The sequence below is a fragment of the Ammospiza nelsoni genome, chromosome 7 (genome assembly GCF_027579445.1).
Source record: "Ammospiza nelsoni isolate bAmmNel1 chromosome 7, bAmmNel1.pri, whole genome shotgun sequence".
Lineage (NCBI taxonomy): Eukaryota > Metazoa > Chordata > Aves > Passeriformes > Passerellidae > Ammospiza > Ammospiza nelsoni.
Window position 1 is genome coordinate 32,564,641 of NC_080639.1, and position 17,022 is coordinate 32,581,662.

General features: G+C 42.7%; 1 protein-coding gene across 1 annotated transcript in view; it reads right to left on the reverse strand.

Moving 5' to 3' along the window:
• ACTR3 (actin related protein 3) overlaps positions 1-14,084 on the reverse strand; it is a 28,760-nt gene extending 14,676 nt beyond the window's left edge. Inside the window, exon 1 of the mRNA XM_059475736.1 lies at positions 13,899-14,084. Coding sequence (XP_059331719.1) covers positions 13,899-13,942 — 44 coding nt within the window. The 5' untranslated portion in view covers positions 13,943-14,084. The remainder of the gene's footprint in view (positions 1-13,898) is intronic.
• Between the last annotated feature and the right edge of the window lie 2,938 nt (positions 14,085-17,022).

Below are 17,022 nucleotides of genomic sequence, written 5' to 3' on the forward strand. Positions count from 1 at the left end.
GGCTGGGAGGGAGTGCTGCTGCCGTGCCCCCAAGCAGAGAGCAGCAGCACCCACACAATCTCCATCCCCGGTGCTGACTGCACCCATCAGCGCTGGCCAAGGCTCCAGATCTCACAGGGAAGGTGAATTTCTCTCTGAGTTACAACGTGCTTAGCACAGGACCTCATCTAACACCACAAATGCTTTGCAGGAGATGCATTTTCAAAGCTGTAAACAGGATCTTGTGTGTAACACACTGTAACAGTTGTGAGTAATCATGCACAGAAACTTGACTTCATACCAACCAACAGGAATGCTTCTTGACAAAGTCAACTTTGTACATAAAAGATGACAAATAATGAAAAAAGAAACTATCAGAAAGAACTTCACACCTCATGAAGACATTAGGCACTGTATGTACCTCAACTCAGGACACACAACTTGGATTTTGCTCATTGAAGTTTGATTGTCTTCCAAAAGATCTACTTCCAAAGAAAAGTAGCAAGAATTCCACAAACTGGTGCTTCTTTAACCTATCATGCACAGCACAATTGCTCACTGTATTTATATTGTTCTAAGAGGCTTTTAGTGCCACAATTACTAAGTAAACCAGCAAATACTGACTCACTCCCTCTACCTTCCCCTGCAAACCAGAACTGTGGCATGCAGATTTTAAAGCTAAATCTACACAGGAACTTTGGAGCCTGAATGCTGCATAAACCTACAATGAGATTAAAAGTGTTGTTTAACAGTTAAAACTGTTTGATTATTAAACTCAGTATTTCAAAGAAAGCAGAAGCTGAACTGTTGCAGGTAACTGGCAGCTTAGTTGCTTGTGGGAGGGAGTTTGCCCAGCACACACACAGCCAGGAAGACTGAAAGAAAAATAATCTCATGAAAGATGCATTTTACATAAAAAGAGTACTCAGACACAAAATCAGCATATATAAAAATACTATGGCCTACTCAGCAGGAAGTGTACTGACTCAGGGAAAAAAAAAAGTAGTGCATTTTTAGGCTTCCAAGAAAAGAAAGGGGAATAAAACCTTGATATCTCTGAATATTAGAGCATTGTATCAGAAAGTCTCCAGTGCAGTGTCCTACACAACACCTCACACCTCTCATGTACAAGACCTTCCCTGCACCCCTGGAATTCCAGCATTGCTGGCACATGGTCTGGGGATGGATCCCTGCTGCCCTGGGAGCCTCAGGCTCACAGCACAGCCAGGGACCATGGCACAACACATTATAAACACTAAACCTGATTTTTATAAATAAATACATATAGAGGTACTCTTGAGTTAAAATGGAGTCTAAAAATGTGCTAGGTGAGGCAAAAAGCTAAGGTAAAACTGAACGAAAGTCAATAAAAATCTTAAATAATAAATGCACAATCTAGTCACTGTGGGATTCTTTACAAATTAACTTTTGCAGATAAGAGGCTTTATTCAGACTGAACAGATCTATCACTCACTTGAAGTAAATATTTAAATCACATGAAAAGAAGGATACTATAGGACAGATTCCAAAAGTCTACAGTTTCCATAAGGAGTTCTCACACAGCAACGTGTGTCTGACTAATCAATGATTCACAGGGGAACAAGGCACACCCCAGCTTCCCCAGGGCAGGAATTACTGCTGCTATAGAAAAGGAATCCTGAGTGTAGAGATACCATAAGGCAGTACCAACACTGGATTTTCCATCAATCACCCCTGGTCTTGCTACTCAGAACTGAAGAGTGGCAGAAGGGACTTGCACTGAGACAGGCAGGCACACCCCATTAATGAGACATGGACTCAGCTTTCCCACACGGAATTTGGGCCATTCAGCAGTAAGGGCACAAGGCACTGTACACAGGACTGTAATGGTATAAGCTGATTTCTATTAAAATCTGTAACACAGAACCGATTTACAAAATCCCAAAGGTGAAAGCCTGGATTGTTCAGGTGTTTCCCTCCTACTTCTCTGTGTTCAGCTCCCTGAACTGTTTCTGCAGGCCTATTATCTCCTTAAAAAAAAAACAAACAAAAAAACCTCTAAGAAACAATCAGGCAAGAAATTTATTGGATAATCATGGCCTATAACTTTAATTCAGAAAATCAGCAACAGAATATCCAAAAGCAGTACACATTCTCTATACATATGAGCATGTCTGTGTATGGAGAACCATATACACCCCCTCCCACACTCTCTCTGAGCATGCATATATATATAAATATATATATATAGTGCTGATATTCCCCAGTGACTTCCCTCTAACACCTTCTCCAAAAGGCAGCACCACTCTCTAGCCTACGGAGTTATGTGATAAATAAAACATTATCTTTTTGTACTGGATATTCATAGCACAAACAGGTTTGGGAGAGCAACCAATGAGGGTTCCTTCTGAGTTAACTCTACTAACTCCTATCTCACCTAGCAGTGGAGAAATATCTTCAGCATGTGATCACCACCCTCAAAAACACATCCTGAAAGTGCACAGCAGCTCTGCACCCTCTGCCCAAGAGCTCTCAGGAAGGACAGCCAAAGGCTTCCCACAATGTTCTCAGCAGCACTAATGGCATTTCTTACATGTGCTCTCTCATCTAGAATAGATGTTTCTGAGGCTGTGACACAAAAGCAATGTCACTGGGAGGTTACTTGTGCATTAGTCACACAGACAGTTTTAAAGCCAAGAGGAAACAGTGCTGAGGGTAAGAATTTGTAACAAGGATGTCATTACCAGAACCTCCATCTGCAAACCACAAACTGTGAGCACGTGCCTTTGCTCCACTGCTCTCCTACCCACAAGAAATGCCATTCTCACGAGTTATACACCCCTGTTCAAGCACAACTGCAATTCCAACACAAGTGAGGAACACAACTGCTTTGTGGGCAATGCAGCTGTCAAGCTGCTCCTGCAGTACCCCAGAGCTGGGGGGGTCCAACACAAATTGTGTCAATTCTCTGACAGCTCCACACAAAGACAGGAGTTGGCCAAGCACAAGCAGGCAAGAGCACCCGAGGACAAGCAGCACCTGATCTCCAACTCCTAGAGCAAATCTGGGTTGCAGCCTTTTCCTCAGCTGCTCCTAATGACCTGGGCTAACAGAAATGGCACACATTTAAAATGCATACACAAACAGAAGTAAGATGTACCTGCAATGCTGGTCCTACTGGAAAGATACAAAAACAAAAAAAAAAAAAACAAACCAAAAGAAAAAAAAAAAACCAACATTTTTCTGTGGGAAAAGTAAAGCAAGTGGGAGTAAAAAAATCCATAACTGACAGGAAATCAAAATGGTCTCTTTCTGGTTTACCTTCAAGGTGCATCATCAGCAAAACAAGGGCATTTTGTTCAGAGTCTGTTTTTTTCCTTCTTGTTCAAACTGCTCTCTTCATGATGGTTCTGAATTACTGTTCATCATCTGAGCCACAGTCCTTATGTGGAAGTCCTCACTCCATATACAACACATCCTATGCCTGTATCTCACCCTGCAGATGCAAGGGGTTTCGCAGGCACCACAGTCTGGACAGGACACCTGTGTAACTGCTAAAATTCTGTTTTGGTGTGTACCACAGCCTCTACATCAAGCCCAGCAAGGTTTCCCTACCTAAACACACCTCAACTCCTATGCAGAACACGTCCAAGTGGTGATGCTCCAAGCAAGTCTAATATCCAGTGATTAGATTAGCCTTTACACAGTTAAATGCATTTATTCTGAAATGTAAGCTGATACTGCCTTTTTGCAAGGTGTCACACTTGCTCAGGCAGCAGGAGATCTCTGCTCCATATCCCCTTCCATGCAAATGGGTCTGGAGCCAATCTCCCATTTCCCTTGAGAGCCTCTTCCCATGTGTTTATGAACTCTCCTGAGGCAGGAGTGCTTTGCATTTCTTTACTGAAATCACGTGGAAAAAATACTCCAGGAAGCAAGGGCCAAAGACAGAAAGCAAGATGATTGCAACACTCATCATTCAACACATGTTCATTGCTGGCTAAACGACCTTAACTCAAAATATTGTAATTAAGTAAAGCAGGGTATAGAAGGCACTACAGAAAAGCTCAGACTGTGGAGATTCTAAGGAGAACATGCACCTGATAATATATTCAAAAGGGCATGAAATAAATCTCATGGCAAAAACTCCTAGTTTTTAAACAGAATGGAAAGGGATTCTGCTCTTCAATACCAGCTCCTTGCACATGGTCTGTCCATAAAAGACTTCATAAAAAAGGGCTTAATATTCTTTCTTGTTTTAATTGGATAAATTCAACATAGAAAGGGATTATGAGATAGATACCACGTTTTTACTGTCTGATGTCTTCTGAAAACAGCTGCCTTAAAAAGAAGTGGAACATTTCTCAAACATGGATGAATTCACAGTCTTCATACACAGAGCCTCATGTGACTGAAAAGCCTAAACAAGCCCTTATGGTTTTATTTGCTGCTTTTCTTCTATCATCCTTCTTGTATCAGGATTGTTCTCTCATCCAGATGGGACTGAACTTCCAAATGGGAAGTATTTACTTTTCAAATCATTTAAAGAGAAATTATGAGGAAATTCCAGTGAAAGAGGAAAGCTGTCATGCCCCTTTAAAAAAGGTCCCAGCTCTAGCATCAGGTGCAAATTGGTTAAGCAGCAGCAGAAGTCCCTGAAGGACTGATTACTTTAGGAAAATGGGACTTGCATTAATAAATTAGTTTACTATCTCTTTTTAAATGTCCTTGATAAAACATAAGACAGCAAGATTTTGAAATTAGCCATGTTTCTCATATTTTACATCTTTAGCTAATATAGTTTACCTTTCACACATTACTAGTTTCCATTTTTAAATAGCAGCTGCTTCTGTCAAATTTGAAAACATTTTTGATCTACAAGTGTTTTAAGCAATCAATAGTGGAAACCAAAGAAATTGCTCTATAAATGGAAAAAGCCCACAAGATTAGAAGCAGGTAAAGAAAACCTCCTTAAATTGTAGATAAGTCACATGGAGGGATGGTAAAAGGGAGTACAGTATTTCAGTGACATATGGGACCTCTAGGCAGCAGAGGTGTTAAAAATCTCAGAGTCTACCAGCTTGACCTTGGAATTAACTGTACTACTCTGTGTTTCAAACTATTATTTTACAGTATTCCCCCAAAAAAATTTCAGCCCACTCAAGCAAGAGCCTTTACCTTGGCAACAAACACTTCTGTGCCACATACAGAAACTATCACAGTAAAACAAACCGTAAGAAGATTGGTGAGCAATTTAATAAATGAGCTTAAAAGCAGCTTGAAAGAGAAGTGCTTCTAGTACAGCTTTATTTCCTAAATAGACAAAAACCACCTTTGAAAAAGGCTGATTTATCTTTAAAGGCATCTCTGGTTTGTGCAGAAATTTATCCAGTGCTGCTTTTTATCAGCAGCTACCTTTACAACTCAGAGCACAGACAACTGTACAGCTTGCTGGTAAAATGCAGCTAAAATGGGGAGTGAGAACCACAAAGACACAGCTGCACACAGCCAGAGCAGAATGACCAGGAGGAACAAGGGGACAAAAGCAGCCTGTGCTGCACAGCACTCAGAATAAATTCACTTGTACTGTAATCCAGGTCTCCAGGTGACATTTTTAACACCAGTCTGGAGAACAGAGCAAGCTACTGCTTTGTGCTGCTTCTAACTTTGCCAACATTTGGATGGAGTAGAAGAGCAATAACTTTCGATTTTGCTTTCTGTTCACTACCACCAAATCTTTGAAAATCAACCAACCAACCAACAACAAATAGCATTGGTAAGCTGAACTCTGGAAAAGTTCTCCTGAAAGTAAAGAGGAAGATAAGATGCATTTATGTCCAAAAAATTGGATTATAATTGAGCCATGAAAAGTGGACTTGAAACCAGCCCATACTTAAAATATTTTCAACTAAAAAAATCCAAACTGTGGCATCCTGATGACACTACCCCTTGTAGCCTTTGCCACTTTTATTTGCATTTGTAAACCCATTTCTAATATTTAATACTGGCTCATACTTTAACACAACAGTTAAAGCTTTTCTCTGACTGTATTTTCCTCAAAATAAGAAGAGCAAATGGCTTTGGCTATTATCTTTGTATAATGAGAGTAGAGTAGTTTGTGTTGGCAAAGGCAAAATGCTCCCTTTCTACTCACTGCTTCCTTTGAGACTTCTACCCTAATTCATTTTAACAAGTGTCTTAACAGTGCCTCTGTGTTACACCACACCCACACAGCACTCACCTATACTGATAGGCTTTTTAATAAATTTCTATTTCATTTTTCCAGGCTTTCTGAGCATTTTTCACAGCCTGCCTACTCCATGCAGTATTTCCAAATACTGAGGAAAGAATGCCCAAAAGTTTGTCAGTCTTACATGAATAATTACTTAACAGTGTAAGTCATTTAGTATGAGGGGGAGATTTATTTGGCAACTTTCTACATCATTTACCCAAAATAATCTAACATCAGGAGTTGGACTCAATTATCCTTGTGGGTCCTTTCCAACTCAGAATATTCTATGACTGCACAGACATTTATCAGGAAGAAAAAAACCCAAGAAAATAAATGAATTATACATATTTTTCAACAGATAAAGCAAGGAAGGACTGATCAATTAAATGAACATATACATAACCTGCAAGTAAAAAAAGTCCTGCACTTGAAGAAATTAACTGATGAAATCTAAGTCTTATGATGCAGAAAAAGCCTGACTTGAAAGTTCCTTCAAGCAAATGTAGTAAGTGGCTAAAACTGTAAAGTTGTTCAACATAAAAAAAAAAAAGAAAAAAGGAAAAAAAGTTGGGCTTTTGTGCTTGCTATTTGCACAGTTTCAGCACCTGAGAGCTCCAGCTTTGACCCAAGAGCTGTGCAGGATGAGACTGGATGGCTGGGAGAGCAGGGATGGAGGGCAGGAGCACCCAGCAAGCACCAAGGGATTGTCCCAGCACTCCCAATTGCCCCATCACCACTTCAGCCTTTCAGCAGGTAACCAAATGTTTTCTATCAAGGGCAGCCTTGCACCTAAAGCACCAGATTACATATTTATCATGTTCCACCACATTTGTAATAAAAGATTGTTTCAATCAGAAACAGTTGGCTCATAGGAAAAAACTCAGCTGTGGACAAAAACATCCCAGTAAATCTTGTTTAATATAAAAAGCAGGTCTCATTTAACAGGATCACAGAGATTCTGCAGTCTGACAGTAAATATGCAAGCAGTTGAATTGTGAAAGATCCTGCAGATGATAAACAATGTACTATATCTAAGGCAAGTCATGACAAAAAAAAATACTAATACTGAAAACCTAGATAAGAGGTATGGAGATAAAAATTACAATCTGGATTCATCCATTGATAGCATTTATTTATCATAATAAACTATCAACCTCCTGTCTGCATCTTGCTCTCTACAGCCTGAGCATGCCAAAACACATCCTGTGCACAGCTGCAAATATTTGCACTGACCACAAGAGAATAATAAAGAGAAAAAGGAAATCCCAGAAAAAATCAAAACCTTACATTCATCTAGAGTTTTTCCGTCTAGTCTTAAAAATGCAAACCCATGACCAGAACAAAAATAAAAAGATATGAATCATATTAGACTCTACATTAAGTCAGCAAATAACATGATTATTTTTTTCAATTTTGGATGTAACTGAATAAACAAAACCCCAGCAATACATCACAAGCAGCACTTGGAAAGGATTGATGCTTCATTTTGATGGTTAAATAACCCTGCTATGGGCACTAACAAGTTTACAGTCCAATTGGTATTTTTAAACATCTACCCATGGATGATTTCTGTTAGACAGTACACCTAAATATATTTTAGTTCAGTGACCAAAAATTAAGGATTAAAGTAATAGAGATTCCTTTTCTTACACTGAGGAGAAAAGAACTTGCAATTTCCTTGGGGACAAACCCAAGTATGATTCTAGTTACTTTACCTTTGAAATTAACCTTGTCTCCCTAAAGTCTTTTAATTTTGGACAAGCATTAATTTAAAGTTCCTTTAAAAGAAGTTTGTTTGAAATTGTTAAAACCTTTTAGCATGTCCCAAAGAAAGTCTGCAATGATGAAACTAAATGTTGAGACATTATGTTGAAACTTTCCAATTGCACGAACCAACAGACCTACTGCAAAGTTTCTCAGATGTGCCTATAAAACAACAGAGAACATGGATTACTACTCAGAACTGCTGCAGTATTTCTGAACTTATAAAAACCGTATTTTCAATTAATTTAGACCAGTAAATTAATTGAATTTAGGAGCCATGCAATCAGCAGACTTGCTGGGCAGAAAGTCCAAGGCAGGTACTAAACACACCAAGGGACAAGAATGGCACCTGCCCATCCCAGGCACACCCCAAACCCTGCAGTTTATAGAAGGAGCTTCGTTAATCTTTAACTTTACAGATCCAGCCCAGGGATTCAAGTGGGTTTGTCCTCTACCCTGAAATGCCACTGCCCCTTTCCTCTGTATCAAGCACAATGAGACACAGGAAAAGAGGAGCAGAAACTGAAGGATTGGAAGGTGCCATGCATCCTGAATGGCTTCTGGAATGCACTAAATAAAACAAGATAGAAACTGATTTCTATGATGGAATTACACAAAAAAAAAAAAAAGTGTGTCAGTAGAAATATATGTACTCCTAACTGAACTCCTATTATTCCTAATTATATTGCATACTCTAAGCATTTAGTGTTGCAACATGGACTGTGTTGTATTAGAATCATCCAAGAGACACCACAGGCCATCATCAGCCTTCCAAGTGTCCTTGCAAAGGTTTTTTAAATGTATTAAATCAATTCTTAAACCTAGCACAATTCCCTTTTCCACGTGAAGGATGAGACATTTCCCCCTCCCTCCTTAACCACACTTCAGCCACTGGCAAGTAAAAGATACTCTTAAAACCCTGGAAGAAGATTTTTTTCCAAATGCCATCAAGGAAATATTTTTTCCATGCTTTCCATATTGAAAAATTACTTCTGGGATGACACAATACAGAGAAAATTCAGCCCAAAAGAGAAAATTTTCATGAAGACTGAAGCCCATAGAAGGTCATGACAAAATATCCAGTTGAAGTATAAGCTGCAAAAACATCACGGTGCTGAAATCTTTACACTAAACATAAGTTAGGCTTGGAAAAATCTGCAGAAATAAACCAAGCCTGGAACATTAGGAAAGGAAAATAATTTCAAGGCACAGTATAAGATAGCAAAAAGTTCAAGAGCTCACAAAACAGACTGATTTCCCCTACCTTGATTTTATAGCACCGGATTTCTCACCTCACAGATTTTGCTGTCTATGGAAGATTATTTTCATGGATCTTGTACTCATTTACACTCTCAGGTCAAAACCCAGAAGAGAAACAGAATTACATTATCCTGTCATATCTTATCACATCAGAAGGCACTGAACCCATAAACACTTTGCTCTCTTTAAGAGCTATAGAGGATCTGCATGAAGATTAACTAGAGCAGTAGGGTTTGTAGAGAATTTCGCCAAAGCAAAGCTCACTCCAGCCAGCTTCTGCTTCTCTGAGGTTCTGTGTGGCCAAATTTACTCTTCCTTCATTCACAGCACTGGTTAGAGAGACTGAATAGCCAAGGAACTCTCAGAGATGGATGTGACTCATTCCAAAGAACAGCTTGCAACTCCACATCAAGAAACCCTGGAAATCCTGAGCAGCCTCAATCCTCCTGGCTCTCAGCTCTATGGGATCCCAGACTGCCAGGAGGTGTCCAAGAAATCCTGAGTTCCCATCAAGAACAGGAAATATTCTCCAGTCAACCCTAAAACTTTTCATTCACCCCTAGTATGCAAGAAAGAAGTTAAGAAAATACATCACTCTTTGCAACCTGTGCATGGGAAATAAAAAAGGGAAATAAAAAGCTTGGCATAGGAGGAGGCAGAAAACAAGATCCATGACAACAGGTTGGGTTTTTTCCACACAATCATATAACCAATTTACTCAAGAAAAAGGTCACCAACAGACATGGCCCTCCCAACAAAAGACTCCTGGGTACACTAGAGAAGGTGGTCATCACTGACACTCAAGTATTGAATGGATCCACTTGGCAGCCACTGAAAAATGGCACACAAACCTGCAGAAAACAAAGCTCAGGTACAGAAAATACAAATAATATCCTGTACATCCCTTTCAGTGCTATAATTAAGTTCTCATTTTAGAAGTGCAGTAGTTGCATAGCCACTTACCACAGCTCAGCTGAAGAGCCATTAATTTGAACACTTGCAATTATCTGCCACCCCAAATGAGCTAATTCAGTGTTATACAAGTCACACTGAAGGAAAAAAGTGCACTCACACAGAAAGACACAGTTAAAATCTACTTGTCAACCTAATCAAGCTGAATTCCAAAGTGGCGTAGGAAGAGCTTTTAATCATGACTCGCAGGCAGCGCTGTGCTCGCCTGTGCAAGAGGCAGCAAGAACAATTCAAACACCCAAAAGGCACAGAGCAAAAAACTGCAGCCTACTGGGATTAAAAAATGACTAACAGCCTTTTCCTTTCTTTGGTATGTTGTTCACATACTTTATGGGAAGAACTCCATCTCATTTTTCTATTTTTAATTTTTGTTTTAAAATGAATGTAATTCTTAGATACATCAAGTATGAAGTAAGTCTCATTTACAGCATATCTACTGACTTCAGGAAAATCAAAACTTTGCCAGAGTTTGAAGGATATAAACAGAATAGCACATAGGTGCCACTTCATAGCTCATTGCTCATGGACCTCGTGCCTATCTTTTGTGGAAAGGAGAGAAAGAGAGGGGCTCTCAGCAGCCAAGTGAAGTCAAATTCACTACAAACATGGACAAAGACTTCCTGACAATAAGGTCCACAGCGTTGTTCTACAGATTACCCAACAAACAATATACTTAAAACTAAACTAGACAAGGCTACCAGTTCTAGAAATAAATAATATTGAGTTTAACAGTTATGTTTAACTGGGCTCTTCAGATTTTTCATAGCATATACAAATAAAAGGACAGTGCTTCAGACAAGCAGCTTCTAAAACCACAAGTATTTGCTTGCTCTTACTAGCTATCAATTACCTATTTTCTAGGTATCAAGTTTGCTTAAGCAAAGAATGCAAATTTCAGGGTACAAATGTAACACTGGAAGAATTTCAGCTGCATCCGACTGCCATGCCACTGATTAAACCCATCTCCCAGCTCCAGCTGTATGACATGTACTTAGATGACCTCTAAAAAGTTTGACTGAGCTGTTAAAACATCAAACAACAGTCATCACATTATTTCCCCAATCTCCTCTGTGGTTTTTGTCTCTATACTTTGAAAGAAGTCCTTATCATTTCTATAATCTGTGCACGCTGATGCTGAATGCCCAACTCTGCTGCCTCTCTCATTCCTCATTCTTAGCTGGCAAAAATGCACACACACCTTAAAAAATACCCCAAATTTAACACTTAGATAAACTGAACTGTGGCTACAAGCACAAGACATAGGAAAACACAATTCAATACCACTTCTACACCTGCCCTTTTGCTGATTGAGGTCAATTCTTCTGAGATCACAAACTATCAACCCTTTCCTCTAAAAATGCCTACTTACTGGAAAACCAGTGCACATTTGAAGCCTGTTCTAAGCAAGGCAGTTCCTTTCACCTGTTTTGGCTGTATTTTCAAAGCCTCTTTTCCTCTTTTTGGGGGCTATATTTAATTTGTCTGCTTTCTGTCATTTTGGCAGACAGGACAGAACACTGGAACCTCAGCTGACCTGCACTGAGCACAGGGCTGACACAATTTGTGCTCTCACACAAAAAGTGAGATGGACTGGGAGGGCTACACCAAATAAAAAATAAAAGCCAGGAGCATGATCATGCTATCATAACCCACTGCACTTTTACCCAGCTGTTTCTTATTCATCTCAACCAGCATATATTTCCTTTGTAAATTCACCACTTTATATTTTTATCTACTGAAATTATTGAATTCAAACCACCCCAACACCCTGTAATCTTTACAGTGCTACAAATCTTTGCCTCATTTTCTTGAAGCAGAATTTTATGGAAGAACAACCTTGGATGATGAAATGCACCTGAAATTAAAAGCCTGGAGAGTAAAATAGGCTGGGCTGCATTAAAAAAAAATATGGCGCACAACAAAACAGAATCTTAGAACATTTTCTCAAGATTTGTAGGGAAATAAATAAACAGGAGCAAGACTTGGCTAACATCATATTCAAGAACATTAGAGTACATCATCTGAAGTGAGGTTGATTAATGGTGTACTTGCACACATCTTCCCCAGGAACATTTGCTTTAACACTCATGTCCCTTGGTACATCTCTCACATCACAAAGTTATTTCTTACACAGCTCTGGGCTTGCATGCTGCTCCTGCAGGGCACTGCTGAAAGCCTCAAGCAAATTTCTAATCCAGTGGTCATAACCTGCACTTTACAAACCTATAAAGACATAATTATTGCCTTTAATGGGACTACTGGTGATACACAAACATGTGGGATGGGAAAAAGCCTCTGGTGGCATGTGGAAGAGCAGTTAGAGATCTTTTGCTCTGAAAGACAAACAGCACATATACACATGTTAAATTCACACATACTTCTATTCACTCAGCTACACACCCTCATTTCCACTGCGCTACCTTTCCTCCATCCCACAGAACTCAAGGTTTAATTCTGCTTTCACTACAGGAATGACTTCTTCACACAAGTGTTAGACATGCAGACGTCAGACACACACATACATATACCTGCTCTTCCTAAAGGTTTATTGATGCCCTACACCAAACAGAGTCTCTTGAGGTGATGACGAGCATGTGCTTTCAGACACAAGTGCTTAGGTTGTGGGAGACCACACAATTTCAAGAAAGCGCGATAAATATCTGCATCTACAGAGCAGACGAAAACTACTCACTGAAAACTTTATTTTTAGCAAGAGGGATGAGACGTGAAGCAAAAGTAAAAAACGAGCTAAAGAGGCAGCATGCCATCAGCGGTAGCTAAAGAGCTTTGAAAACCCAGCAGCGCTTTCCCTTCCCGTGAAAATCGCGGCCCCATGGAGCCGTTTCCTCTTCCCGAGGGCCCCGCGGGCGGCAGCGCTGTCCGCGCTTCCCCAGCGCTGCTGCCGCAGCCGTGAGGGCCCCGCGGAGCCGCCCGGCCCCGCTTCCCGCCGGCCCCGCCGCCCTGCCCGGCCCCCGGAGCCCCGCAAGGGCCGGCCCGGCTCCCCGGGGCCTCCTCCCGCAGCGCTCCCGCTGCTGGGGACCCCTGGCACCGCGTCCCCTCCGCCGCCCGGCAGCTGCTGAACGAAAAAGAAGCGTTTCCAAAGCGGATTTGGTTCAGGTTTGACACTGAAAATGCCTTATAAGGTATAAAAGCCCGAAAGCAGGAAGAGGCTTTGACAAAACTAAGGAAGTTCCTCTGCGCCTGCTCGATGGAAGGGGAGGGGTTTTTTTTCTTCCACAGAGAGAAGTAGTACAGAATAAATGACATTATCCGCACATTAAAATAAAAAATAAATACACACGATCCCCCCAGGCGGCGCCGGGCAGAGCGGCGACTCCCCCGAGCCGTGACTCCTAGGGGCTCTGGGGAACAGCGAGAGCCGCGTCCCCGCTCGCCTCCCCCGGCCCCGCAGCCGCACAAGGTCCCGCACCCCGGCCCGGGAGCGATGGGGGCGGCCCCGACCGGCGCGAGAGCAGCGAGCGGGGCCGCGCCGGGACGCGGAGAGAGAAGGGCGGGGAAGGGAAGGCGGCTGGATGCTCCCCCCGGCCCAGCCCGGCCCGCTCCATCCCTCCCGGCACCGGTCCCGCGAGGGCTCGGGCGCGGCTGCCCGGCCCGGCAGCGCGACCCCCGCCGCCATCTGCAGCAGCATCGGCGGCGGAACCCGCCCGGCCCCGCCCCGGGCGGCCCCGAGCTGTCAGCGGCCGTGTCTCACCCCGTGCCGCAGTCCACCACGCAGGCCGGGAGCCGCCCTGCCATGCTGGTCGGTAGCGGCGGTGCTGGGGACAGCGGGCAGCCCTGGGCTCCGGCGGGACTCGACGGGCTGCGCTCGGCGGCACCGAGGGACTTCCGCAGGGCGGGCACTGCCTCCGCCCCCGCCCGCTCGCTCGCTGCCCGGCGAGCCCAAGATGGCTGACCCGCCCCGCCCCGTGACGTGCAGTGGCGCGGCCTCGCCCGCCGGGCGGAGCGGCCCAGCGCCCTCAAGGCGGCGGGAGCTGCTTGCTCGCTGGTTATCGCCGATATAGCACGGGGTCAGTCGGGCTGGAGAGCACCCCTGAGCTCACCGGGTCCCACCCTTGACCGAACAGAACCGTGTCAAACAGAGCATGTGCCATGTCCAGGCTTTCCTTGAACACCTCCAGGCATGTGGCTCCACCACCTCCACAGAACTGTTAGGGTTGGAAGGGACCTGTGGAGGTCATTCGGTCCATGCCCCGTGCCCAGGCAGGGTCACCTGGAGCAGTGACACGGGAATGCATCCAGGTCGGCTCAGAATGTCTGTGGCGTGGGAGACTCCACACCCTCCCCAGACAGCTATTGCAGGGCTCTGCCACCTCTGATGTAAAGAAATTCTTCCTCATGCCGAGGTGAAACTTTGGCCAGTACTCTTCATCCTGTCACTGAGCACCACTGAAACGACTCTGGCACCATCCTCTTTGCATCTGTCTTTGAGATATTTATATGCAATAATGAGATCCTCCTCTCAGTCTTCTCCAGACTAAACAGGCCCAGCTCCTGCAGTCCCTCCTTGTAAGAGAGATGTGACAGATTCCCCCCATCATCTTTGTGCCAAACAGGGCAGGACACAATGCACTGTGAGGATCAGGTGCTCATATGGACATAATATAATATGTACTTTTCTCTTTCTCTCTCTTTTCACTTTCCACAACCCTTCAGGCTTTGAAGGACGGAGTGCTGAGCACACCAGGTCTGGCCTAGTCCTTGCCCTGTGTTGTACTGCAGCCATACACTACTTTTTTGTTTTTTTCAAAGTATCTTAGTTCTCATATTGGGTATTTCAGGTATTTTTAGTCCTTTGCTTGCTGCTCCTCCCTTGGCAATGAGATGTCAGCTTCATGGTATAATAGGATATCAAGCAGTGAACAAACTTGGTAGTAGATCAAAATGAGTAATTGTCAGTGTGCACTAATGGATCTTAATGGCTCTAATAACCATCACCAAGCGTCTCCACCCCACAGTCCTTGTCCCAGAGAACTGGAGATCCAGTTAAACTCAGCTCTGGCCCTTCAGATTTTTTCTGAGCTTAGCTGTAGGTCTGTGCTGACTTAGCCTTGCTTGCTGTCTTGATATGAGACTTGCCTTGTCCCTCTGGAAGCCTCCACACTGCTCCTAGTCCTGCTCTGACATCCTGACTTCACCTTGGAGCTGTGTGGCTGCAGGTGGCCCTGTGTCCCTTAGGGAATCCTCCAAGTATTCTCACAGTAGTCCTGCTTCCTTCTTCAAGCATGTTCTCCTCACCTGGTTTCAGCTATCTCTAATTAATTGCCTTTTTGCCTTTTTTGACTGGAAGGATAGACTAGAGTCAGTGCCAAAGCAAAGGAAGGACTAGGTACATGCCCTTCAGGATGAGATAGGAGAGAGCAAAAACATCCCTTTCAGTAGCAGCAGTTCTTTTGGGAAGTTCAAGTCACCATCTGGCTTCTGTGGGCTGCCAGATCTTCCTGAGGAACATAAGCAAGGAAAGGAGATATTGAGAATATTAACATTTCTATTTTAATGTCAGAGCAAATTATGACTAGAACATTATGAGACATTTTACAGATAATGAAAGGGATTTCTGCAGGATATTGTGTAGCTTGTGAGCTGTGCTGAGCTAGATTATTAAAGATGAATATCTCTGAAAGCTTTTCAGAGAAAGTGCAAATACCCCTTTCCTTTGTATGTGCTGCTGCGTGTGCATAGGTAAATATTTATCTAAAATAAATACAGTCAGGATATAAACTACCATGTGGACTGTTCACTCTCCTCTCAGTTTTATTACGTGGTAGTCAGAGTTATGCATGCAGCAGGTTCAACTGCTGCATCTGGCAGAGGGAATCACAGAATGAGAGAGCAGCTCTGGGCTCCAGCTGCTGGAGTTAAAGTATCCTCCCAGAGGAGCACAAAACAAGGTCCAAAAACCTGAGGCATGTGGAAAGGATGGAGCTGGCAGGTCCTGGCCAGGCCATACAGCACAGAGGGGATCAGGACCAGAGTTAATTTACCCAGCTGCAGTGAAATTTAAAAAGACCAGTTCTTAGTGTTCCATAGCTGGCCAGCCTTTATTACCTAATATTTCCAAATAATGCTCCTGATTAGTCTTATTAACCTTAACAGCAAAGGCAAAGGGCAGAAAGTAGAGTGGCTGTAATAGTGTGCTGGAGACTTTCTGCTAGCAGCAGCATCATTTCACTATAAAACTTTAAATCACACCCAAAAGCACTTAGTGTAATGCACTCTCCAGAAAATATCCCAGTGCTGAATTTATCTTTTCCTCCCTGTGAGTACAAGTGTTTTCTGGGAAATGGTGTGGCACTGAGCAGAACACAAGGCTTGAGCAGAACAGAAAAGTGCTTCAGGTCATATGGAAAGTGAAACAACTCTGTTAAGCAACTCCTTTGCAATCTCTTGCTATCAGTGTGTGTTCTTCCTGAGTCTGCATGAAGAATGACATTGAAAAAGAGCAGTGCTGGTGCATTTTAATTTACTGAATTACAGTGGAATTTACATTTGAGGACCAAAAAGAATAGGATTTCTCTCAGTATCAAGGTGCCAAATGAATCACAGTTTTGCCAGGGAAGGGGCTGAAAGACCCAGGCCATGAGATCTCCTGTTTCATTTTATTAGCCTTGCCAGATGCAGTTTTCAGATGGCTGTGGACACAGGCACCAGCCCAATAAAAAAAAGGGGCAAATTATCTCTTTAAGCAATATTATCTCACATTGTTGGACCATAAACACAAGTTTGATATATTAACTCATCCAAATTCAAATAGATCAATCTAAATTTCAAAACTGGTTTCTGTATAGACCTTTTGTAGTTTTATGGAATGGCATCTA